The sequence below is a fragment of the Styela clava genome, chromosome 9 (genome assembly GCF_964204865.1).
Source record: "Styela clava chromosome 9, kaStyClav1.hap1.2, whole genome shotgun sequence".
In the NCBI taxonomy this organism is placed as follows: Eukaryota; Metazoa; Chordata; class Ascidiacea; order Stolidobranchia; family Styelidae; genus Styela; species Styela clava.
In genome coordinates this window covers 23,226,666-23,253,788 of record NC_135258.1, presented here as the reverse complement: position 1 = coordinate 23,253,788, position 27,123 = coordinate 23,226,666, and the positions used below count along the sequence as shown (strand labels likewise).

Sequence of the window (27,123 nt, the reverse complement as noted above, 5' to 3'; positions counted from 1 at the left end):
AATTATGAGTTCAATGTGAAAGACATGTTACCATATTATAATCATCGTTACGAAATGCTAAAAATAATAATTAATAAAGAGATAAATCCGCAACTAAAATTTCTTGATTGAAAAGCGGCATTCTAAAATAATAAAACTAAAACTTAAAATGGAAGATCACAGGTTTGGTTTCAGCAGACTCACCTCAGATTGAAAACGTATTTATAGACATTGTAAATCACAAAAATTGGTGTTATGTTAGGTTTTCATCGTAGTAACTGCGAAATCGAAACAGAGTCAATTGTGCGCGCGATATACCTTTTCCCCCATTATGAAACTACCGACGGAGCCGCACGCAATCAATTGTGCGCGCTCCGCGATGTACCTTTTTTTTCATTCTGAAACTACCGACGGAGCCGAATGCAATAAAATAAATTTCAATTGTTCGTTAAATGCTCGCATCGGTCATGGATTAAATATTTTACGCAGTAGAAATCTCTTTATCCGTTTTTTTTAATCGCGAAGAATGTTGCGCGGAAATTTCCGATTCCAATTTTGAACCACCACCCTCTTAAGAATCCTGGCTGCGCTCCTGCTTATAAATAATGTCATTTTTTAATTCCGCCTCTTTGCCATATTTCGAGGCTATTTTGTTGTCAGATTTTATCAAAGCTGTTATTGCTTCTTATTAGAACAGTTACAAAACTAGTCAGTATTTTGAAAAGTAATCCAATAGCTCGCGGAGCTCTGGGGCTCCGTACGGAGCACTTTGAGAACCTATGCTCTAGGTAGTCGAGTTGTCTCTGGTGAGTTGTCCGTGTAGTCGAGTTGTCCGCCTCCCGCTCAGACTAGGTCCCTGAAGATTAAGAAGAGCAATCTAATGTGAACAAATCCTGAACTAACCTGTCCTCTCATTTCATTTTTCTTTCGACTTTTCGTCTAGAACACAAATAAACAAAAATAAAGGATACAGACAAGGAAGATGGGCAAAACCTAGAGCAGGGTGGTCCAGACCCGCGGGCCAAATGTGGCCCGCCACTTCATTATCTGTGGCCCGCGTCGCATTTGCTGGAGGGTAAACAAAAAAACGCATTTGGTGTTGCTTCGTCATAAAAAAAAATAACCAGAAAAACTTTTGACATATTTTTACATCACTAATGCCATTGAATTGACTAGTGTTATGGCTAGCTGAGGCAACTCGCAAAGTTGAATAATATGCTTGGCTAAATTCAATTGTTAACTGGCTTTCTAACTTTTTGGTCGGGAATGTATGATAAAAAATAGGATTCAGAGAAAACTAAAAATCGAATGAGGAATCTATTAGCCTATGTTGGCTATGCCTGATAAAGTGATAACTAAATATTAATGATATGGAGAAACAAAATAATTCCCGCCGGTTTTTTTTGCAACCAGCCTAAACAGTATTACAAAAAATGCTTCTTATATGTCCGAAAATTTAGTATCTCAAATTAGGTAAAATTCTGCAATCAATCAATCTGTAAATATTTGTAAGTTATTTAGTAAACATGAGTTTGAAAACATAGCTGACCAGTTCAAACAGATTTTTTGACTGGGCATCGGAGGAATACCACAATGCTTGCTTAATATGTGTCTGCAAGTGGTGTCGGCGACAATCTAAATCTCCTTATCGCACTTTCTCCGTTATGAAGAGTTTGAAATCTTACACTAAATGTTGATATAGTAAGATATTTGCACGTTTTGATGAGTTTTTGCATGTTTTAGCTTGATAAATGACAAATAATGCCAATGTGTTTGGACAATAAAATCGTTTGTTTTGTATTGCACTGTTTACTTGTTCTTGGCACTATTGTGGCCCGCGAACAGTAGAAAAATAATAGTGTGACCCGCGAGGTGGACAACCTTGGACCACCCTGACCTAGAGGAAAGTTTATGGCAAACGCTGTAACCTGTAACCAGCGGTATTTACCATTAGGTTACTTGACAGCTTGGCTGACAAAAAAAAAACGAAGAAAATAACAGAAATGCATTTCCAACCTGCAAAGTATAGTATACATTATTATACAGTACGCAGTATTATAAAGACTTATCGGCCGAATGATAACGGTAACTAGATTGTGGTTAAACTATAATGTATTAAAATAATCTTTCTCATCACAAAGCAAATCATTTGTATATATATTTTGTGAATGGCAATAATTACGTTTTCAATAATTGTCTCCACTATTGGCATATCTGCTAGTAATAATACGCAATATGTCGTGTATTGATCATTATGTCACGTGTATTTTGCAAAGCGTAGGATAAGTGATATGCATAAGCAGCAAAGGCTGCGAGCTATGAATTAGATTGTTGTTATTAGCCGCCGGCGCTTGATATTTAATGAATTTTAAAATATTTTTCCAGTGGCGTTGATCTCTACACTTAATTTAAGGATCAATGGAGTATATTAATGCATTCGACTTTGTATAAAGCGGCTGTAGAAATTATACGAGTCAAGAACAATAGTCTACATCTACATGCTACTATGGGCATGTAGTTATTGTGCGGTCGCTGATGCTTGAAATATATGTGCCGTTTGAGTTGAGTCATGCATACGACACGCACATGCTACAGAAAAGCGGTTACGCAGATATAGACTAAGTAAACACGCTCTAGTTCTTGTAAATCTATGGCCTTATGAACTGCTGTGTATCATAATATGTGCCCGTGTGTTCGAGCGGATTGAAAACACTTTAAAACCCTGTTGTTACTTCACAGTGTATGTCGAGACGAGTTTATCTTAGGCTCATATTGGATCGAATTCAGTCTTGAATAAGTTGACCGAAATATAAAACAAGAAATTCTAGCGGATCAAACTCTGATAAGCGTCGAGCAACACAAACGGACGTGAGTAAACAATAACAAGACTATTAATGTACAAACAAGTACAATGTCAGACTGACTATTAATAGATGTTGGAGTATACGAAATATAAAAGGCCTGCTTAAATTATGGTTAGAAACGAAAAAGAAGGAGATATCATATGGGAAAGAGATAACCAGAACATATTATATTGGTATTTTATTAGGAATTTTTTCACCGGCCTCAAACCAAATTCGTTTCTCTGATTAGTGTTGGTTGGCGTGACCTACATCAAATTTGTTTTATATCTGTTGTAAATGTTCTTGCGCCCTGAGCACAGTTGCCTCGCTATATCTCTGTGCTCTATTCATACATTAGTTGAATTTACTTTTGCAGGGACACGGCGAAATGTTTTTGCTCGAGCTAACAAAAGGCCTTCAATTGGATCCACTTCCACCAGCAAAGTCATTTCTCAACTCTTCTGTACCACACGCACCAGTTCGCAAACCTGATCTCACTGAATTAGAGCGAAAGGTAACTAATTATATCCGAAGTGTAATTTTTGGTATCGTCTACTCACTCGTTTATGTCTTCTTTATTTCCAGGTTGCATTGAAAAATGCCCTTCGATATTTTCCTAATAGCTGTCATTCGGTTTTAGCTCCTGAGTTTGCTGAAGAACTAGTGGAGTATGGCCACATTTATATGTACAGATTTATACCAGATTTTGAATTGAAGTAAGTTGTATAGAATATTAAAATGGATAAATTCTCCAATAAAGAGATTATGCAAAGGCTAAAACGTTAACGTGGTGGCAATTTGGTCATGGTCAGCATTCTGTGTTAAGAGCCGGATTATTTTAGGGTGGATTTTCTTCCAGTATTTTCTGATTTTAATATCATATTGGCCGGGTACTTTTTCATGTTGGGTTTTTGTTATGCAACCACTAATTTTATTTTTATATTGACCCGATTGTATTTAATTTCAAAAAAGTTATTGTGAATGTGTTAAAATGTAATAAATAAACGATGAATTAGTCATTGTTCTATATCAAATTAACAAATGTCACTAAATATAGTCTTCTTAATATTTATTTGAGTGCTATGCACCATTGAACCGACCAAGTTACGTGAAACAAAACATAAACCTTCGCATTAAGCCCTTTCCTGTAACACATGGGATAATTCTACAGTTCTGTGCAGAATAATTAATGACAAATACTCCTCATAGCCAAGTCAATTTCCGGAGTAGAAACGGCTAGTTTACATGAATCTTTCGATTGACAGAGCATATCCTATCGATCAATACCCATGCAAAGTACGACATGCAGCTGCGATAATGCACATGATAATGAATAACTTGGATCATAAAGTTGCACAGGTACATTTTCACTATAGACATTTTTAAAACAATTATAGTTTTAACCCAAGTAGTCTGCTTTATTTCTATTTGTTCTCTATTTTACAGTTTCCACATGAGCTTGTAACGTACGGAGGGAACGGACAAGTTTTCAGCAATTGGGCGCAGGTAAAATACAACTACGGTAATATTTTATATACCTAATATTTTGCTAGTGCATTGCGTTACTAGTACATTCATTGCGTGCCGCCTTTGATTTCTATGGACATTCGAATTGTATAGAAGTTAACAGCATGTTAACCTTTTCCCCTTTTAGTTATGGATTATAATAACGGAACCCGCTTTACAAACATGTGTTGTCACTGTAGGACCGGGGAGCTGGTTTGAAATCACTGCGGCTCCGACTCCACAGTCACAGTATATATATATATTCAAACTGTAGCTGGGTGGGCTCCAGCTCCGGCTCCATAGCCATTATTAGTGGCGCAACCAGTTGGGGGTTCGGGGTCGAAGTCGCAAAAAACGCATGCTTTTGCATTTTTCCGATTGTTTTCGTAAGTGTAGCGTGTTATTTAGGCTGTGAAATTTTTTGAGTCGGTGTTATGATAACCCTTTTATTTTTGCACGTAGGCTAACTGTGAATTCATTGAGAGTTACACCATAAGCTCTGCTTTAGTAGAACCGCAACCGATTAAAACGCCTTCCCAGACATTGTATATCTCATAATTTCGTGTGCCTACGACACATATATATTATTTACTGATTGGCTTCGGGAATCATACCTTCAGTCCGTCACTGAAACAAATTTAAACACAGTCAATCGAGCTCGCGATGTACCATTTATCTATTCTGAGACTAACGAAGGAAACTGATGCGACTTTTCCCCCAGATTATGATATATATATAAGATACTTAATGAAGAGTAAATTCTCTCATATTCCCGCTCTCGCAAAACTTTGTAAAACTATGATTTCCAATTTATTAAGACATTGTGCTGCGCTTTACATTTACTGCAACAGCATGGTCTTTGTTTCTTTTTGCAGTTTTGGATTACTATGCAATATCTATCAGAAATGGCGGAAGATCAAACTTTAGTAATGTGTTCTGGACACCCACAAGGATTGTTTCCAAGCTCAAAACAAGCACCAAGAGTAGTTATCACTAATGGTAATTCATTTATTTAATGACAAACGCATATTTTTGTTAGATATCCGGATTTTTATACAACAACTGTTAAGACTGTGAGATAAATAGTTAAATGAAAAAGGATTCTGCAGAACGAATGAATCTTCGTGAGACAGAAATTTTGATATTTTTTTTTAATTTTTGCCCGCCAGCGTCTACCTAATGAAGGTTACGAATGGCGTCTTACGCTGGGCAATAATGCATCAGTATAATTCCTGGAACACAAAGAAAGCGCCGATTTGCTTCAGATTCGTTATGGCAATTAAAGTCGAATTTTCACATATTCATATAAATACAGACAGACATTCGTAACTTCAAAGTTTGTTGGCCAATAATCTACCAATAACCGATTTGTTTTTAGGGTTAAGGCTTGTGCAATTTTACAGTTCTGTGAGTTTATGTGAACAATAGGGCAGATGGTTGCAATATAATTGACAAGCCTTGATTTTGAATTGTCTTTATGTTGACCAGGCATGGTGGTTCCTAATTATTCTTCCAAAGAGCAATACGAAAAGCTGTTTGCTCTGGGGGTAACAATGTATGGCCAAATGACAGCTGGAAGTTACTGTTACATCGGGCCTCAAGGAATCGTTCATGGAACAACATTAACTGTTATAAATGCTGGTGAGTTGCAACTTCGAATTATGCTTGCGACGATATTATCTCAAAGAAGTTTCATATCTATGACTTATCCTATTTATTAAACAGTAATAATTCTTTCTTTCATATGGAATTTTTCGGAGATATTCGGGTTTGAATTTTGTTTGAAAACGAGCCGTCAAACGAACAAAACACATCTGCAATAACTAGCAGCAAAACTCGTCAATTTGTACGTCCGTGATGTTTGGCAATTGCTTTTGTTTTCGGCATATATATGCTCGTTAGAAAAGTGCAATTATATACTTTGCTCGCATGTTTATTATATTGGAATTTGACATTATGAAAACGCGATGCCCTGAAACATATCAAAATGTTCTGACTGGAAGCGAGCGATGTCCATGGAGCTAATATAGACAGCTATGGAGTAAATTTACTTTTATGGGGTTTGACTTGTAAATTAGGACCCCATTCTAATTTGCAATTTGATTCACTTTGTTTTTGGTGGTATTAAGGCCGCTTATATATACTGATTTCAATGACAATCATATTTCTTATGATTAGAATCTATAAACTTTTTTAGGCAGAAAATATCTCAATACAGAGGATTTGTCTGGAAAAGTTTTTGTTACGAGTGGACTTGGTGGAATGAGTGGTGCTCAAGCTAAAGCTGGAGTGATAGCCGGATGCATTTGTGTAGTAGCAGAGGTAAATAAAACGTCAAAATTTCTAAAATACTATATTGATATAACTGCATTTCAAAAAGTTTTCTGTTAAACAGGTTGATGAAATTGCACTTTTGAAAAGGCACGAACAAGGATGGTTGATGACATGGACCGACAATTTGGATGAATGTATTAAATTGATTAAAGATCATAAGAAAAAGAAAGACTCTATTAGTATTGGATATCTAGGAAATGTTGTTAATTTATGGTAAATATTTAATGCAAAGTTAGATTTTACTTTTAATTGAATATTAATCTTTAAACCTGACTTATACGAGTTGAAGGCGCATTTTGATTCATGGACTCGAGCAAAGCATTGGTCAAAAGCCGCGCTATTCTAATAATCTGTTCTGCTACAAATTTATGATAAAATTTTTAATTTTTTTTTTATTTTTCTTCAAATTATTTGATCAATTTTCAATCAACTTTTTAAAAAGTTTTTTTTTCATAATTGAGGGAGCGTTTGGTACACGAATACGAACAAACCGGTGAACTTCTCGTAGACCTGGGTTCTGATCAAACATCATGTCACAATCCTTATGGTGGAGGTTATCAACCTGTGGGAATTAGTTTCGAAGAATCCATACAATGCATTGCAAACAATTCTGACAGGTTCAAAGCCCTCGTGAAAGAATCGTGAGATCTAATTTTTTATAAAACAGTATAAAAAAAAGTTTGATACTTTAACGTAAGTTAGTTAATTGTATTCATATAATGATATTTTATTTGATAAGTACGTAAATGTATACTAGCTTCTTCTGTGATGAACAAATAAATACAAACAAATATATACTGTTTTCTTGAAATGAATTGCTTTTAAGAACAGCACTACACTAAATGCAGAAGGCCAAAATTTTATTCTTTGTTCTCCACTTTTTTAAATATAAAAAATATTGTCTTGATGTTGCCTTTAAAACACCAACTATTGATTAGGACAACTTTGTATATGTATGGCTGAATATGACAGCAGCTGTGACGTTGACATTCACAAAGCCGAATGTAAGTTAGACATTTCCCTTCTGAACAGAGTGTATTTGGGCGTTTCAATAAAAACACTTCAATTCAGATTGAAACGTCACATAAACGCGATAAACAAGCTGGCAAACGCTGGAATGTTTTTTTGGGATTATGGCAATGCTTTCTTGTTAGAAGCAAAGAGAGCTGGGGCCGATGTTTTGAAACCAGGTTGCGGCGATGAATTCAAATATCCTTCATATGTGCAGCATATAATGGGGTAACTTTTAATATATAACCGTTTATTATTAGTATATATGTCAAGTCCAAGAATAAATAGGCTATTAAATTTAATAGGCGTTGCATCTTTTCTTTTATTCGTTAAATTTTAATGTTTAGTGACATATTTTCTCTCGGATTCGGGCCGTTCCGCTGGGTGTGTACTTCTGGCAAAGACGCAGATCTTGAACTTACCGACAAACTAGCGGCGGAAGTAATCGAAACTTTGATGAAAGAGGTGGGCAAGACTTTTTCATATGATTGCTGGGGTAAAGTATATTTACTTGAAAATATGTTAGAAACTAATTTCACTGCTGGCAAGAGATGCACTGCCATAACTGTTGCAGAGGATCGAGTAATTAACTCGAATAGAGTTGGAATCGAGTTAGCATTTATTAAAGACTATAATATCCTAAATAGAATGACTCGACTTTAGCTTTTCTATGAAACGTTGACGAATAGTGACGAATGTGCGGGTCTAAACTTGACATGGAGCAGTTAAAAAATTTTTTGGTGCTTATGAAGGACGTTGGGTCGATTTCAATGGGGCACCTTTCGCCAGTGTTTCACCCCATTGAGTGCTTAGATGCATAGACATGCGTTATGTTTTGTGTAATATTGAGCTTCCCTCTGGCCCGAATTTGAAATATATAAATCAATATTCAAAAATATTTTTTCAGAGTGTACTCGCAGAGTAGGCCTACATTATTTGCTTTCGGTCGAAATTAGACATTTCAATTGTTGATATATCTGTTGGATTTGTTGAACACAGTGAATAGTTTAGTGATTGTGAAAAATTACACTTTCGTGTAACACTATAAAATAAGTAATAGTATATTCTTTGAACAAAGATCTGTTGTCGAGAAAGGAAAAATGTGTGAATCATCTTCCGGCTGGCCACAAACCTATTAAAAATTGCTAGAGTTATTGATAAACTTAGTTTCATTTGTGAATGATGCTTCTATTGGGTGGTGTTTTTCATTCATAGTGAAAGTGTCTATTTTTGCGGAAAGATTTTTCGCTTTGCTTGTAGTTTTCCCTTGCAATAAATAGTTAATTTATGTGCAACAATAATGGGCCACGAAAGAGAAAAGGTTGAAAACCACTGTAATTAGTCGCTTAATGAAAACTACATTTATCCTCTTTGGTATTCCTGTAATGAATGTGCGGGGTATAGCCTGTAGGGCTGAACAAAAATAGTAACAAAAATGTGCCAACGTTCCACACTTTCCCCTCTAATAGAAATATAATAATGGACATTTGTTCAGAATCCTCCTGCAAAAGTTCTCAATCAATACAAAGATAATCTTCGATGGATCAGGGAGGCTGGTAGACATAAAATGGTTGTAGGATCACGTGCAAGGATTCTTTATTCTGACCACAGAGGTCGAGTTTCCATAGCAAAGGCCTTTAATGAGGTAGGCTTGAATACAGATTACAATAAAACATTTATATTAATAACAGAGTGAAATTCAGACCAAAATATGTATGCAGTAGAAGCAAATTCACAACATATTTTTATTTTTTTATGGTAAAACAGACGTTTTCATAGTTAAGCCATGCACTTGCATGTATTGGATGATTCTCATACTAATGTTGAGATTATATTTTCTTTGAAAAATTCACACACATCATCGGATTAAACTGACTTACTGTTGTTGCTTCTATTATATTACTAACCGAAACGAACATTTCTACTATTTCAAAGGCAGTAAGCGACGGTCGTCTCTCTGCTGAAGTTGTCATAAGTAGAGATCATCATGACGTCAGTGGTACCGACAGTCCATTCCGAGAAACGTCAAATATATACGACGGATCATGTTTTTGTGCAGGTGAGGGTTTCGACCTTGCAAGCCAAAATAATTTTGCCATAAGGGATCGGAAATATCATATATTTTGCACGTTATATTCATAACTTGAAGTTGAGCTCATAATCGAAGTAATTGCTTTAGCGGTTTTGAGAAACCGACGAGGCGCGCAGGCTACTTTCTAAATCTAGTTTGACTGTTTTATCCTTCCGCCATAAAGTCTTTCAATTTGAAACGTTTCAGATATTTGAACGTAGTTCCTGAGTATAAACTTTTTATTATATTTTAGATATGGCTGTTCAGAACTGCATTGGCGACTCCTTTCGTGGGGCGACGTGGGTTGCACTTCATAATGGCGGAGGCGTGGGTTGGGGAGAGGTTATCAATGGTGGATTCGGTTTAGTGCTCGATGGCTCTGAAGAAGCCAAGATGAAAGCTGAACTCATGTTAAATTGGGATGTTAACAACGGAGTACGTAAATATGTAACATTTTTTGTTATTTAGGTAATGATCATATTGAGATTTGGGACAGAATTTTCATATCCATTCCGTTGGATAGAATGCCGATAACACGGATCATTCGTGTGGAAAACCTCAACCTCTTTTTTCGAGAAACAATAACTTAAAATCGCTTGGTCAAAAACATATTTCTGGAAATTTAATTCGTCAAGTTGGATCCAAATATATAGGTAAAAATTTCGAAATACCTATTTAGTTGTTCACGATCTTAATTCGAATTGGGAGTAAATAGGGTTCCTGTTGATTATGGAGCTATAGTCGTACTCGTAACCAGGCCGTGTTACCATGCTTCGCTCTGCATGCTAGAGAAAATTTCAGACATTGAAGTTATCGCTATCTAGTTTGCTTTGTGATGTGAGATAACTATGTGTTGCTAGATCATGTCATTAAAAAACCGAAAAAATAGCTTGAAATTTAATTTGACTCCGTATAAAGAAATATAAAAATATAGAGTCCAACTCCCAAGAAGAGTGAAGAGAAATATCAGAGATAGCAAATATGGACACATGATACAAAAGCGAAACACTGTCATCCTTCACTAAAGTTATGTGAGATTGGGTCCAATCTGCTGCTATATTACTGAAAAACCTGCTTTACCAAATAAATTTTATTTTATGTCAATTACATTTGAAAATATCGAGATAGTCATTTCTAAAATAGTTAATTGTTTAGTCAAACAATTTTTCAGGTGGCGAGAAGGTCATGGTCTGGAAACTCAAATGCTTTTAACACGATCAAATTGGCAATGACCCAAAACAGGGACTTAAAAGTCACACTGCCGCATGACGTCGTTGATGATGAAATTTTGAAGACCGCTTTCACAAAATTACATGGTTAAAATAAATATTTTCGCAGAAATATTTTTTCTGTTCTATTGTCAGTCTCTATTGGTGTGATTAATATTAAGGATATTAAGGATTAAAATGATATATATTATGTTTCGACTGTGATCACCACTCATATATAGTCTTGTAGCCATAGCCTTACCCTCCTAGTTGCTATGAGTTTAAAGACTGAGAAAAGCGAATAATATTTTTATAATAACTAGATTTGTATCAACTTGTGCCGAAAACCACAATACACGCTAATTCGCGCGATAGCAGGGTGTTATATATATACATGTGTAACAAACTATATCCATACTAACGAATTTTATTATTCTTTCAAAAATATCATTTGGTGTTGGTATTCAAATATATATATAGATTCCTGCATTTTTTTCTCAATCCATTTCTGCTGGAAACATGCGCATCAGATTATGATAACCAATACTGTTTTGAATATTCAGACTTAAACTATACTAATTTTCCTGAAACTGTCTGAACATAATAATGATGACCCAAAAACCCAAAAACGTAATTGTTTTGGATATATATTTTGCGTAATCATTTTACATAGCAACCACTTTGTCATGATGAAGTATCACACCAATATATATATATTATTCTCCCAGAAGGCAAAGATGATATTGTAACTTGACGATATGAATGACTTGAAATATAGGCTAATTTTCTGAGCCGACCGGATAATCTCTGGTTACAGAGTACGGGACAGTCATGAATGAAAATAGCTAAATGGAGGAAAATCGCGAAAAAAAAACAGCAGTGTAAGTTACTATTATATACACTTACGAAACGTCGAAAAAGAGTAATCGGTTATGACGGCTCGGGGTTGTTTACTATTTTCTTCACATTAATCCATTTATAAAGGATAAATCGATACAATTTAAGTTTGTGAACGCGTGCTGTAATGTAAGCCTGCAACTAACATTGACATTGGTCCATAATCACACACGGACAGATACACATCTTGTTGAACTAATTGGATAGGATTCTCATATTTATCCCGGGGTAAAAGAAAGCCGACTCAATCAGCTAGGCCAAGGCTACTCAACTGGCGGACCGCGGTCCGAATCCGGACCTTTTGGGTATTCGATCGGACCGCAACTAATTCTTTATTTTGGATCATTAGCCCCACTTTTGAAGTTTCCTTTTATGAAAACACTTTTATAGGTTTAAATATATATGAAAAGAACTCTAACGCCATAATAAACAATCTTATATAGCTAATAACCATTAGTCTGTCGAGGAAGTGCGTGTTTAAAAATAATTTCTGGAAAGTCCGGACCCAAATATTTTTGAAGTTTTGGATGCGGATCTTCGATAAAAATAGTTGAGTAGCCCTGAGCTAGGCTACCAGTCTATGACGGGTATGGGATTAGTCAGTCAGGTATTTGTTTCAGATGCACGGACTCGATAATTTATAACGTTTCACAAATAAATAAACAATATGTAGGCAAAAGATTATATATATATACTTTTCAAATACCTTCTGATCCAAAGGAGAGGAGAGTCAATAAGACCATTTAGTCTAATGACAAACCAACAATAACAATTCCTCGACCTCACAAATGAGACGACGAAAACCATGAGTGACCAAGTACGAGGTGGGCAAGGCTTCAGATACGAGATCTTTCCTCCTTCAGATAAAAAAAAAATGAAAAGAAAAATGTTTTATCTTTCTGTTGAAACTTTCTTGATATATGGCTTCAAAGAAATATGTTAGGAATTAACAACCAGCTGAGCTCTCAACCTCAAACAAATTTGAGCAGATTTACGATTCTTGTGATTGTACCTTTTAGTTTTTATATTTTGATCAACAGCGTGCCAAAGACAATACACCAAGCCTGTTCAGTGATTTTATCGCATGTACGGTTTTCGCGAGTTCAAATAAATATCTTGTCTTTTAAAATATGGTTCTTGGAGATTACTACAGACATAGTTTCCATATTTTGAAAGTGTCTTCGTCGCAAAACGATGAAATCATGAATATATATGAATGAGTCAGGATGATTGATTTTTAGTGATAGCCTACATGCCGATACCAAACGTACTCTTATCACGTCTTAATAGGAGTTTCTTCTGGTACTGCACTTATCCATTCTATGTTAAATGTAATGCACCGATCTTCTGATTAGGATATTCAACGTAGACGCCAAAATATAGTATACAATGTCTGATGTATTAAGATATCGCTGTATTACTTGCTCTATGCAATGGCGGGGGCATCCAGTGTGAAATGTGTGAGTCCAAGGCAAATGCTTCCTGTCATGGAGAACAACCAAAAGTCATGAAAGTACCTAAGTGGAAATAAGAAAGGCCCTTTCATGTGCAAGATGCTTATGCCCGAATCAAAAGTTCATTACCACATGGCATTACGAATGTTGGCAGATTGGCGTTCCTTGTCCAAATCTTGTCAAACATGGTCTAATCAAGAAATTTAGATTCAAATTCATGAATATCGATATACTACCCAAAATTGATGTGCTTTTCATCAGTCGGCCCCACTTTTAAGTAAGATGTCCCAAAAGAACATTTTGTGAAGTCATCTGGAACAAAGTTTTATGAAAATTGTATGCCGGAAACGTATGAAAATATCGTGACAAACATGTCCCAAACATGCTTTTTACACAAAAATTCACGAATATCAGTATTCCACCGGATATTCTGTACTTTCCAACAGATGGCCGCACTTTTAAGTACGATATCCTAAAATAACATATCTTTTTTTAAATTTTGATTTGAGATAACTTCCCAACATGTTCTTTTAGGATATAGGTACAGAATTTTTGGTTGGAATACAGAATGCGCCTAACGTTCGACATAAATCTGGCAACCGCAACTTTCCTATTTTCCGTCGCGCGTTCTATTTTTTGCCGCCGTACATCGTTTGTTTTTTTGTCAAACCTAGTTCTGCAGTTTGCTGTTCCGAAAATCACAGAGATGTAATTTTGTCTGTTGCTAGTGCTGTAGTGTAACTTTGGGCCTGGTCCTATTTTGCGAGAAAGTTCTAGTAGGGTACCCACTACCAAGTAGGTCAGCTAGGTTTCGTACAGTCTGATAGTGCAGCCGGGTGAAGTGAACTGAAATATTTCAGTTTTACACCACTGTCGAATCATGAAATAGGAATGAAAAGGATCAGTAACGATTATCAATACAGATTAATTTGGAACTTCAGTAAAAATGTATCACATAACAAAAATTTTAATTATGGAAAGTATGTATGTTGTGTGTATGACAAAAAATTGTACGGTACCGGTATATCTGAATCTGAATCTGTATATAGGAATGGTTTCAGAGGTGGATGACGCCCAAGGTGATTTAAATTTCCTTCATCTAGCTGGACCTGCAGTTTCATTTTACTGGCCTAGCAATAACGATAGATGCTGGATTTCATTTGAAAACGTGCTCTGCACAATAGAGTAGGAATGTTACAAAACGCGCTTTTTCGTGCCAAAAAATGTACGCACCACGTCTGCTAAGTACCGTAACGCCGTGTCAGAATACCGCTCATAAAAACGACTACGGACTGCCTGCTGTTGTTTGGAATTCCATGAAATTTGGACATAACTTAGATAAAATGCGCAACTATGATTTGGTATCTGAATTTTTCCATTAGCGCATAAATTTCCCAACATTCGGGGCTTTTAAAAATTACGCTAAAGTTATACGTACTGCAAATTAATGATATTGTCTATGGACACCAATAAAATATATATGGACGCATGTATGTCATTCCTAACTTGATACTTACCAATTTTTATGAAGTTTGTTCAATCAGAACATCGTTAATTATTACCCGCAACGAGGCACTGTCAAACTAATATGCTCAACTCCAGGGTTGATTTGCGACGATCTTCCGACGGCCTCAATGATCGTTGCCGGAATAAAATCCTAAAGTAATCTGAATTTTCTTAGATGTGACGCACATCGAAAAATTAAAGATTGATATGTGTTTTTTTTTTCATATTTATTAAAGTTCTTATTGAAAAAAGTCAATTCGCATACGTTTACGAAACGGTACAAATTAATTCAAGGCACGAGAAGTATGATCTTAGCACGCGTCTGTCAACGCGCATCAGTTATCGACTGAATGCCGACATTTTCCCTCGCAGCGATTTCTCTCGTTTTGCGTTTCACTAAGCGCGGTAAATCTCCTACGAGTTAAGGAATATTAAATGATAATTAATCGTTCATTAAGGTCGGATATGAAAAACGCTAAATCAGTTAATTGCCGCGTATGCGGGGACTTGCGTATTGGGAAAGTCGTTGCCGACCAGAGGTTATGTAAAGTTCAGAAACTTTCTCGTACATAATTAATTGAAAAGCAGCTAATATCGTTAAAAAGAATTTGTAAACTTTTTTGCATTAGGTTCTTCTATTCACAATAACTTTTCGTTCAAAATTTTTTTCGATCACCTCCAAAAATAGCCGAGATACATTCTGTTGTTTATCGGTCTGACATTCTCGCGGTCACAGTTTTTGAGTCGGCACAATACAATCCTTATGGAAAAAATTGGCCTATCGGGCGGTACTTAAATGCAGATATCTCCGTTAATTCTTGACCATTTTTCGCAAACTTGGTATTGTTTTCTTATTTTCACTTAGATCTATCCACTGGTGCAGTTTTTATTTAAATCGGATGAACTTTAATTTTTTTGTAACATACCTAAATAGAGTGTCCTATATTACAAACAACTAGGGGACAGTATCAAATAAGGACAATCGTCTTCCTTAATATCGACTGTTTAGCATGAAAGATTCGCATAAAGAATTACCCAACAGCGCAGAGAATAATTTAAAGGTTTTATACTGTTTTCAAAGTTATTTTCATGCATTTTGAGCTGGTTGCTGGTGGAGGAAGCAAGACTTGTGTATTACTAATGCTGTAATGGTAAATTCTTTCATTCTTCTGTTAAAATTTTGTTTTATAATGTTTATTAAATCATATTATTGGATGTTAATGAAACATGTTTGTTTCCTAAGCTTAGCAGTTATTTTGGTTATTTCTTTTTCATATTCCCAACTTTTTGTAATTCTTAATAAATTATTGCCTGTTTTTGAGTGTTAGTTAATAAAAAAACTATGTTCTGTTTCAATTGTTTGGGCACCTGATTCATAAATGTGTGATGTTTATTGTGTTATCAGCTCTCACCATTATGATGTTGTAGAGCAGGGGTCTCAAACTCAATTTACCTTAGTGAGACCGGGCCGCATCCGGTTTTCCACAATAAAAGCATTAAACTTAAAAAGTTTAATCGTTTTCTCTGTTTTTCTATACGCTAAACATGTCAAAAACATAAATGTAAGTAATTCCGCGATGGACCTTTCCCCGACCATCCACTTCCTTGTTTATTCCGTAACATGGGCTAATCAGCAAGACGCAAAAAGTGACGTAACAATAGACTTTTTCGCAAACGCTCAGACACTTGTCACTCAGAAAGATTTTCAGGCATGTTTGTAAACATTACCTTGTTTTTGCATGCTATTTTTTAGTTTTGGGTTGTGTTTTGGTATTCAAGGATGAATCAAAGAACTCAGTGATCATTCTGAATGCTTGGGCGTCGTAGCTTAATTGCAGTAATCAAAAATTAGTCTAGAAATAGCTGTGATAGACTAGATCGAATATCATGCCTACAGGTACTGTACTAGTAGGTTACCGTACCGCATATTCCTTTCGGGGGATAGAATATAAAATATTTTGTTTTTCCCTACTTGTCCTGATCATATATCAAATGCATCAATCATTCTAACTGAGCTGAGAGACTTACGGGCCGCACTAACATTAAACTTTCATAACAAGGCGGGGGCCGCAAACTATCGTCCTACGGGCCGCAATTGGCCCGCGGGCCGCGAGTTTGAGACCCCTGTTGTAGAGGAAAATCTTATTTTATATAGGATTTTGGCCCAGATTTTGAACAAGACTTTGACAGAGCAAAAATAGTTTCTTTTTTTTAAAATACACGTATATTTCCTATTCTATATTCTTTGTATTTAGTAATTTAGGACAGTTTTATTTTAATAATTGTTATTTGCACTAATACAGTAGGGCACAGTTCTCCGATTCCAAGATGTCCCGACATTTAGTTCGATAAAACAAATGACTATTTGTCTCTGAAACGAGGGCGTCTGGCACCTGGGCAGATGCGCAAGATCGTGCCATGCTTGTCTCTATAATAATCTAAATATCTGATCGTGGCTGCCACATGACCCAAATTGCGTTTTTTGCTAAAAACTCTCCAATGCTTATAATTGATGTCTTTTAATAATATGGGGGCTATTCTTGGAATCTAAGAACAGTGCCGTGTAAATATACAGTAATATACATTATACATCGACTTCTACATCTTGGTGTTGAATATATTTGATATCTCATGTTAGTCAGTATATTCCGAATCAGAATAGTGGATTTTCAGTTTTAATCATCTTTGTAACTTACCAAGGAATTTCCAAGTATATAGCTCAAAAATAAACTTCTTTTCCGAAGATAATTATTCTCTTTTGAAAACAGGAGTATGAATTAGTTTGACAGTGGTTAACCTTGCGTGGATCGTCATAAAATTTAGGATTCTCTCATTATGTAACATGATATATATTAAGTGAAACTGCCATTGTGAAGTCTTTCTATAAAAAGGAGCCAACCTACAATGGAGTCGAACAAGTCGTCTCGGTTTTCATCTGACCCAAGGTCTGTACCCCCAAAAAGAATAAGTCACTATAGCAACCAGCCAGTTCCACGGCGTTTGTCTCAAAACAGGGACAGTCGAAATGAATTGGATAGTGGAAAATCAAAGAAAAAGAATGCAGAAGATGATGACAGTGATTTAGAATATTATAACTTTGAGAAACTGAAAAAATTTCACATACCAAGAAAAGGGGGCCAAGAAGAAAAAGGTAAAAAACAGATCGGAATAAGTTATTAATTTCATTTTGTCAAAATTCTCATATGTTAATCTGATTCACGGATATAAAAAGTTAGGGATCAGAGATTGAAATGCTCCGCTGGTCATGTACCGGTATATTTTAATATAAGTCTATAGAATTATAATTTCAGTTAGCAGATTGTGTAAATTCCTATTACATTGATTTGCGGCGATTCCTAATGTGATTTATTTGAAGCACTAATATTTGTTTTGTTTATTGCTATTTAAAATTCAGGATTTTTTTTATGTTTTGTAATGCGTATTTTTAGAACTTCTTTGCGAACTATCTCTCTCATCAAGAGAATATATTCACACGATATATCCATCTGTTCGGTCATCATTTTTCGATACTCAAGCACACAGGAAACTAATAATCAGTTCCCTCGAATTGGTACAGAATCCAAGGCTAGAGAAAGAGGTGTGAATTTACCTAAGCATAGTTTGTTTTCTATTGAATATACTTCATTGAATTAGCATAACTTGCCTGATGCAGATTTCCCATACTTAATTCAGAGGTAAAACTAATATATTTAATGAAGCATTTTTTGTAATAAATTTACTTTTTGCCGAGTTGCGCAGATGTTTGCAATGGTAACTTGTTTTAAATTTTTTTGTGATTATGTTTTATCTTATTAGTATTTAGCCAAAAAGAAAGAATTGAAAGATGAAGGAAGATCTGAGAAAGATTTGGGAGATTCGTTTGGTTTTATTCATCGATTCAAACGCAGTGAGGTTGGTGTTCATAGAAATTCCTTTAACTTGTGATTTATTTTCTTCCTTTGTCTAACGGTTAACAATATTTTTCATCATGAAATGGCCCCAACAGCAAGCAGATGCAATGTTATAAATTTTCAGCAATTCATAAATTATATCATGACTCATCATGAGATTACTTTGTAATTTTGTAATATTGTAATTTTTCCCACAATCCAGGTTGAGAAAATCTGCAAGGAAGGATTGCTCGTTGGCCATTGTAACCTGACAAGTCTGGGTAAACCTACAATGGGTGTTTATGTATGTAAACATGCTGATGTTGTCAGATTTTCAAAATGGGAGGAAAGGCAGACGGGATATATCGTTATGTTTAAAATTATTAAGGTATTGTGTAATGTTATTTATATGCGATTTACATTATTCAGTACAGGTTTTATGATGGTATCGTTTAACCATCTAACAAAATGCTAGAATAATTCGTGGAGGATTACTACCAAAGTGGCTAACTAAACTTGCAGGAACGCTTGCTATTTGAATATCTATACCATGTGACCTGTACCACTCTTATTGGACACCGAACTTGTGTATTGCTAAGATCATTGCAATAATTTACAACGATGTATTACAACTTGATTTCATCAAATTTTGTTTTTATGAAAATTGATTAATCACTGGCTTCTGAGAGCAATAAATCCCAAAAATGTACTTGTTTACCACTCACTGTATATTTTCACATTGAGGTACTGAATTATGTTATTATATTGAGAATCATTCGCTTGAAAGAAGTGCCGTATAATCCTAGAGTGCCCCTACTCTTTTCTCCTACTAGAGACAAATTTATAAATTAAACACTCAGAAAGTCTTCGTTTTATTGCTATTTGTTTAATTAAAGTTTGTTTAGTAAAAAGTCAACAATTTTTATCCCAATGCCCTATTGATTTACAGGGTAAAATGAAATGTGTGACAGAATGCAGATCACCACAGACTGATCAAGAGCCGACACCTTTATATGATTGTCATATCACAAGACTTCCAATTGATGTTGCACAAAGTGTTCCTACTCGAGCATATTCAGCTTTTCAGGTAGTTCATCTCTTGATTTATTCTTTGTTGTATTTTTGAAGTTTCTCCTGTTCTTCCCATTTTGTCCACCCTGCAATACGTATAATAAGGAGTTTCTTATCTTATTTTATATTACAACTATTTGTAAACTGCAGATTTTAATTTCAATTATCCAAAATTTATATTATTATATACCACACGAAAACCTGCGCCACTTTTTAATTCAATAAAATTCTTCCATTCTGCATACTTAAACGGTGCAACATTTATTTTTCGAGTTCTATTCACTTCCAATTATTTATTTTTTTATTTATTTCCAAGTTTTGAATCAGCTAGCAACTAGCTGATGCGTCATTCTAGAATCATGCTATGATTACGTACATATTTCAAGTAAAAATTCAAAATTATTTTCATTCAATTCCACAGTACTATTTTTATGAATATGGAGATGTCGATGTTGTTAAACGGCCACGACAAGTTCTACCATATGCAGTATTGAAATATAATTACAACGATTCTCCATCTTCAAATATACCCAGCATCAGAACTGGACGAAGAGAAAGGTTGGTTTTCATGAAATAAGGATAATCAAACGAAAGAACAATCTAATTTTTAACAAAATGAAAAAGTTTCCAACTAAGGAACTGTACATTCTATTTTTTATCATAAAGTGTTTTTTTAACACAATTATTATATTACCATATTTACTTTATAAGGCAGTGGAACAATATTGAATGTAAGAATAATCACTCAGTTACAAGTTTTCCTGAGTATATTGATGTGTAGCTGTTTTTATACAGGTCCGACTTTATAAACTATACTCTTTCTAAGTTAAGTTCTGCGCCCAGATCCTTGCATGTATGCCTAGAAGACATAAGAGTAGAAGTCTGTGAATATGTATCTAAATATAAGAAGTCTGGGGCAATGGCATTCAAATATTTTACATCTACAGCTCTACAGAGGATGTAATTTTGGATGTGGGTGCTTCTAATTCATCTATTACTACAATCTCTTCATCTGATAGTTGTTTCCGTCATTGGAGAGGGAAACTTCTTGTAAAGAATGGAACCTTTTGTGCTGTGGAAATGAAATCTCACCTAGACACTGTGTTCAATGTTGCAAACATGTATGTCTGAATAATAAGCATTATATTAATTAATTCCTTTTTATTTGAGCTTTCATAAAAAGCATCAGTACTGTTATAAATGGTAGCAGCTTTAATGGACCCAAAGCAAGACATGGTTCAAAATAGATTTGAGTAGTAGTCACATGGTATCGGTTACTTGTTGATGTGATTTTAGATATTCTTTAGTAAAGAAAACTAAACATATATGTCGTTATAAAAGAAATTGAATATATTGTCGATAGAATTTTCAATGAAAACTATTCTTATAATACTGAAAATTTATTGTTACAAGAAATCATAACTTGAACAGGTATGATCAGGCGCGCAGCCAGGATTTTCAAAAGGGGTGGGTTTCATAATCATAAATTCCCATTGCGGTCTGTAACAGTCTTCGCATTACGCGCTCGTTGAAGGGAAGTCTTTTCAGCGTATAATGATTATTCTTGTCGCGTGAAATATTCAATCTCTGACAACTACAAAATTCTAAAATGTCTTTTATATATTAGTTTAATTGTGTCCAACATAACTCGCGGTTGCTTCTTCTTACGTCAAAATTAAAACATTAGTTCTCTGAGATGCCACGGCGATCGGTGGACATAAAAATATGAGATAAACGGTGTATTAATTTAATTTTAATATGTATTTTTGGAATCTTGCCAACTCGTTATCGCCGTTAGAAAAATCTCAATAACTGATATAAAATCCCGAAAAGTACAATTTCATTTCGTACAATGAAAATGCATATGAAGCAGTGTTAACTCTAAGCAAATTATGAGTGCGAAAGTGCTTCGCAGCCCAAAAAAAAAGTGCGAAAGTGCTTTTGCCGATTTTAACAAGTTAGGTGCCCTAGCCTTTCATATAACCCATTTAAACGGCATAGATACTCGAAAAAGCGCTCCTCCGGTTAATATTATGAATTAAAGAGAAGCCTTTCCGTTAACGAGTTCCCTTTAAGCGAATTCATGTTTAATTAAAACAAGCGAATTCATCGGCAACGAAATGACATCTGCTAACACCTGCCGCGGACAAAACTTTCATGCAATGTATCACTGTGTCAGTTGCTTACTCGCGTAAACAGCAAAGACTTTCACATTTGTTACTCCTTCCAACTAACAGACACGAGGCAGGCTGGAAACCATATTAGTTACAGGGTGAATCGTTTGTACAAATCCCGTGCAAAATAATCTCCCCCCCCCCCCAAATATAAATAGCAATCGACTAATTAGGGTTAGGTGCGCTGGAAATTCAACTTTTCGATTCATCCCTAAACCTAATCTGATAATTATTAATTTGTGATTTTGAACCACTTTGAAAGTCGCCACCCGCTGTTTTAAAAGATAGGTTAACCTACGTTCCCTCCGAAATATTACGCAGGATACTCCCCTGTTTTAGGAGATAGGTTGACCTACTTTCTTTTCAACATTTTTTCTCCGAAATATTACACAAGATCACTTTGAAAATCCTCCCGTTTCGTGAGCTAGCGTGACCTAATTTCTCATTTACATTTATATTATACTATTTCAGAGCTTACCCAAAGACAAGTAATTTTTAAATGTCCACATGCCTTGGTTTGCGTGCGAGTTAGTTTAAATCGGGCAGAAAACATCATATATTGGCAAAATGTTTAGTAATGTCATGTACTTTCAGCATTCATAAATAGCACTCTTTGTAATACTGCTGACCTAGTATCAAATATTCGCACCACAATGCCACTTGCGAGGTTTCCATATATTTCAATTACACTAATAGGAACGATGACACCAAAGAGTTTTCTTTTGCGAATGTACACGAAATATAACGAGGGTGATTCTTGAGAAAAACATGAATATAAAAAATAAACGAATGATATGATAATGGATCCCAAATAATTTTGAGAATGTCTCGAAATACCAATCCATTTGATAAATAATTTTTATTCGACCACATGAACGCTGATATCCTGAAAATTAATGTTGAAAGAGAATTACGCATTCTCAGATATCGGACATCCAGTCGCGATATTCAATCGTTCATATGCACAAATCTCACATTAATAGTAATTGCTACCCAAGTTTGTAAAGTTTAGAAACCAACAAACAGAAAATAACTTATCCTAAAACACAATTAAAATTCAGTCGGCAATAAATTCGTCGCCAAGACGATGCCATACAAAACAAAAAAGATTTGATCGCGAGAGATACGTGAGATGACTACCGTTGTTTTTTAAGCAGAATATAAAAAAATTTATAATTAATAAACGGGAGTTACGACGCCCTTTACACATCGTGTGTATTAAACTTCCCTGGTAAGTACTTTGGTAAGTACTATTATTATTGTACCTATACACCTGTTGGAGTATTTCGGACAATTTCGAATTTAAAATAAATGAAATCCCGACATATAATAAAGACGCAAAAGTAAAATGAACATTTATTGAAAAAGTTATTACTTAAGAAAGACAACATGATCGTACAATTCCGCCAAAACCTAAATGTTCGCAAGTGAGATGATAAATAAATACTTCCCTGTATTCGACCAATTAACTTTAGCGTATCGTTGTTCTGCCAACAAACAGCCGGGTGCAAAATATTTCCGTCCTGTGATATGCTCACAAATATTCTCGATATTAATATCATACCCTCGCGTATGTACTTTCTATTAGCTATTTAGTGATCCCTTCCATCCTTGGCCAAGTCATGTTTTGAATATGTGAACATTTTATTCGACCATACATGGCCGGCGGGATGTTAAAATTGTAAACAAGAGAGAGGTAAAATCAATCGCGAATTTTGTTATAACGGCTCGTTTACGAATTGTTGCGCCTGTTATCTTCGAAAATGATTACATTTGTTGTATTTTGAGGCATTTAAGCAGTAATAATTAGGGCATGACATCATCAAAATCGTCGAGTGAGATCTTGAAATTGCAAATTCCGTAAATAAAATTGTGAATTATTCGGTAACGAATTCTTGTGAATTATTCGGTAACGAATTCAGCTTTCATGACCGTCGGGGTATTGTTTTGTTGAAAATTATTATTAATGTGAGAGCGTCAAAAACATACAGTCCATACCGATGCGACTGCAATTTATATGGTCGCAATTGGTGTGGCGCGTTTATTAATAGTGTAAAATAAATTAAACGAACATCAATTATAACCAAGCCTGTCAGCGTGTTTACTTTCTGTGGGCAGGAATCGTAAAATACCATCTTGAGACAAATTCACTTCTATTATAAAATCTTAATTTTCAGTTATTATCGTCATACAAATAACGTGTGGCAACTTTTTAATTTATCGTCGACCAAAAAACCACCCCACACTCGTCCAAACGTGTATCGAGATTGAACGACAGGAACAGATTCATCGACGATTAATTAATTGGGAATGCAAAATAAATGTAACAAAACGCATTTTTTTGTGATATAACTTTGTATTTTCGGAAACGGGTTGCCGTGAAAGGTAAAATTTTGATCTAAAGTAATCGCAGAAAAGGTTTTATTTTAAATGTAACAAAACACATTTTGCGATATAACCTTGTATTTTCGAAAACGGGTGTCCTGAAAAGTAAAATATGATCTAAATTAATCGCAAAAATGTTTTATTTTAAATGTAACAAAACACATTTTCGGGATATAACCTTGTATTTTCGGAAACGGGTGTGGTGAAACGTAAAATATGATCTAAATTAATCGCAATTAAATGTTTTATTTTAAATGTAACGAAACACATTTTTCGAGATACAACTGTATTTTCGGATACCGGGTGTCATGGAGAGTAAAATGTGATCTGAATTAACCGTAAATAATGTTTCATTCCAAATGTATCATAACGCATTTTTTTTGCGATAAAAATTTGTATTTTCGAAAACGGGGGGTCACGAAAATTATTAATCCATGGTTTTATCTATCGTCTAACTAACGTCTGGAACACATCATTTTCGGGGAGAACTCCGCCCGCGAAACGTCATTTAATTTAAAATAGAGAATGTTTCACGCATTTCAAAACGGAAAATCACCAGTAAGTGGACAGGGATTCAACCCTCCGGATTCAGTATTCTATATCCCCGTGTCAGAACTTTCTGAAGAATGGAACAAAGAACCCGTCAAACCGCCGCGGAAGAAGGGGAGTATTTTTTGCACTAATAATTAGGGCGTGACAATATCAAAATCGTCAAGAAACTGGTGAATTTGCAAATTCCATAAATAAAATTGTGAATTGCTCGGTAACATTTTAGCTATAATTATCGCCCCGGTATTGTTTTGTTGAAAACACGTTGAAACTTGAGGGAATTAGTTACAATTAGCGCCTGACCTCTATTAGGCACTCGAGCACTCGAAAAAAAAAGCACTCGAGTCCAATCTTTTTAGCATTAAGTCGCATACGTAAAATATCCTGTAAAAGAAGTGCTGTTCATTAACGTCATCTCGTCTTATGACCACGCAGAAATGCCTTTATAGCCGAATTATTCAATCACTATTTCAAATCAACATTCAGGATTGGCACAATTTCAGATTTGCGAAGTTTATCATCATAGAAATACATGAGAAAGTTAATTATCGTCTTAATAAATATCTGCATCACGGTATGGACAATAATATTACCATTCGCATAAAATTGGGACGGTAAATTTACAAATCCTGATAGGTAATATTAAAGCCAACGCAAATGTTAATTTGAGTCCTCAATGTCTTCAACAGCTGTTGCCGATGTGAACGAACGGGTAAACCCGAAATATAAAACTTCGATGTCCGCCGACCCACAAGAATTCATATTTGTAAAAAAGAGAGGGCGGGAATATAGATTACCCAAAACCTGGATATCGCCGCCAAAACGATCGGTGACAAGAACAATTAGCGATTACAACGGAATTAACCAGTAAAAAGGCTTTGTTGCCGATTTTTTAATGTTTCCACCACGTTTATTCGGTACTCCTTAAAAATATTCCATTCAAAAAAATATTGAATTTTGCCCACCCGTCCTCGCATATCAATGAGAAATAGTTGTGTAAATATCGCAAAATTCCGGAAAATGCCATGTCCTTTCAACATTGTGATTACAATAAAATACAATAAAATAAAATGGTATTTTGTGAATTTGTTGATTTTGCAAATCTGTGACATGCTGCTAAAAGTTTCGTCTGATTTGAAAATCGTGCAGTTTGGTCACAATTCATCCAAAGTGACTATAACACATTACTAACACTTTTATAGTCATTTTGAATTCATCGATAGTCACATGACCACTCTCGTTCAAAGAAACGCCCCTGGAGCGTTTTTTGCGGGAGAAGCGGAATCGGTGTGCTTGTATAATAATCATATTATAAACAAGAATTTTGCCGTTAATGCAAAAGCTTCATCTCCTATGTCTGCATCTCATAGGTTAGAATTCCGGTAAATATCGTTATGATATGCAGAATTGAGTTACAAAAGTACTAGTATGTTACTTATTTGTCAACTTTGAATTTTTATTCCATTCAAAATCGGAAAAAAGTGCTATTTCTCTTCAAAATCGGAAAAAAGTGCTATTTCGCAGTCCCTAAAAAAAGTTGCGAAAGTGCTTCGCAATTTTCGCAAAAAAGTGCGCTAATAGTGAACACTGATATGAAGTATATCGTTAAATCAAAAATACATATTCATCGCCGCGATTACGCCACTTGTTAAAAGAGCCGACGTTTACAACGTAAAATGATTTTTCTGTTGTGCAAAGTAATCAATTCGTGACCGATAAGGGCATATTTAAAATGTCTTGCTTTATTAATTTAATTGTCTTCAATTTAACCAGCATTTGCCTCGACAAAACAAAACAATTTTTTACAATTCACAATTTTAAAATACCTCGGCCATTTGCCGACATAAAAATAAAAATTTGTGGTAACTGCCGTCGCCTATCATATATTGTTTTGATCCGTATTTTTTCTATTTTGCAAATTCGACAAATTTGAGATGTGCTTGTAACATTGACTCCGTTCAATCGCAATGCTGACACTCCGATTATTTTTAAAGTTAAAACCTCCTGAAAAATCCGTAAATCTGCTGTAAATTCTCATGGAGTAAAATTTATTTCAGTACAATAAAAATTGATGGATATTCTTCGGATTAATTATCTTATATATCATCACAAACCAGGAAAAAATCGCGTTTTCAACCTTGTTTAATTAATGGTAACACGAAAATTTTCTACGACAATTTTAAAGTAATGGATAAAAGGCAAATCCCACCCACAATTAACCGTGTTTCGATTTTAGTGACGGTAT

General features: G+C 35.0%; 2 protein-coding genes across 4 annotated transcripts in view; both read left to right on the top strand.

Annotated features, from left to right (window-relative positions):
- The first annotated feature begins 2,428 nt into the window (after window positions 1–2,428).
- LOC120339868 (urocanate hydratase-like) lies at window positions 2,429–11,085 on the top strand. 2 transcript variants are annotated; one of them, XM_039408092.2, is made up of 16 exons: window positions 2,429–2,847; window positions 3,199–3,336; window positions 3,408–3,538; window positions 4,088–4,181; window positions 4,269–4,328; window positions 5,204–5,327; window positions 5,817–5,969; window positions 6,526–6,650; window positions 6,724–6,875; window positions 7,124–7,303; window positions 7,734–7,901; window positions 8,021–8,138; window positions 9,169–9,318; window positions 9,609–9,732; window positions 9,998–10,179; window positions 10,916–11,085. In XM_039408092.2, the coding sequence occupies exons 2-16, from the start codon at window positions 3,211–3,213 to the stop codon at window positions 11,063–11,065; spliced, it is 2,037 nt and encodes a 678-aa protein (XP_039264026.2). In that variant the 5' UTR covers window positions 2,429–2,847; window positions 3,199–3,210; the 3' UTR covers window positions 11,066–11,085. The 2 variants fall into 2 exon arrangements, with proteins under 2 accessions (XP_039264026.2, XP_039264028.2); XM_039408094.2 differs by lacking the exon at window positions 2,429–2,847 and adding an exon at window positions 2,874–3,016.
- Window positions 11,086–17,563: 6,478 nt separating this feature from the next.
- The window catches only part of LOC120339846 (uncharacterized), a 31,810-nt gene continuing 22,250 nt past the window's right edge, over window positions 17,564–27,123 (top strand). For both annotated transcript variants that reach the window (XM_039408056.2, XM_039408055.2), the window contains exons 1-7: window positions 17,564–17,960; window positions 18,259–18,407; window positions 18,626–18,721; window positions 18,923–19,087; window positions 19,649–19,786; window positions 20,192–20,328; window positions 20,718–20,891. In XM_039408056.2, coding sequence (XP_039263990.2) covers window positions 17,714–17,960; window positions 18,259–18,407; window positions 18,626–18,721; window positions 18,923–19,087; window positions 19,649–19,786; window positions 20,192–20,328; window positions 20,718–20,891 — 1,106 coding nt within the window. In that variant the 5' untranslated portion in view covers window positions 17,564–17,713. The remainder of the gene's footprint in view (window positions 17,961–18,258; window positions 18,408–18,625; window positions 18,722–18,922; window positions 19,088–19,648; window positions 19,787–20,191; window positions 20,329–20,717; window positions 20,892–27,123) is intronic.

Coding starts and splice junctions, on each gene's coding strand:
- LOC120339868 (XM_039408092.2), top strand. CDS start 3,211: ATGTTTTTGCTCGAGCTAACAAAAGGCCTTCAATTGGATCCACTTCCA. Junction 8,139..9,168: donor TCGAAACTTTGATGAAAGAG/GTGGGCAAGACT, acceptor ACATTTGTTCAG/AATCCTCCTGCAAAAGTTCT. Junction 9,733..9,997: donor CGGATCATGTTTTTGTGCAG/GTGAGGGTTTCG, acceptor ATTATATTTTAG/ATATGGCTGTTCAGAACTGC.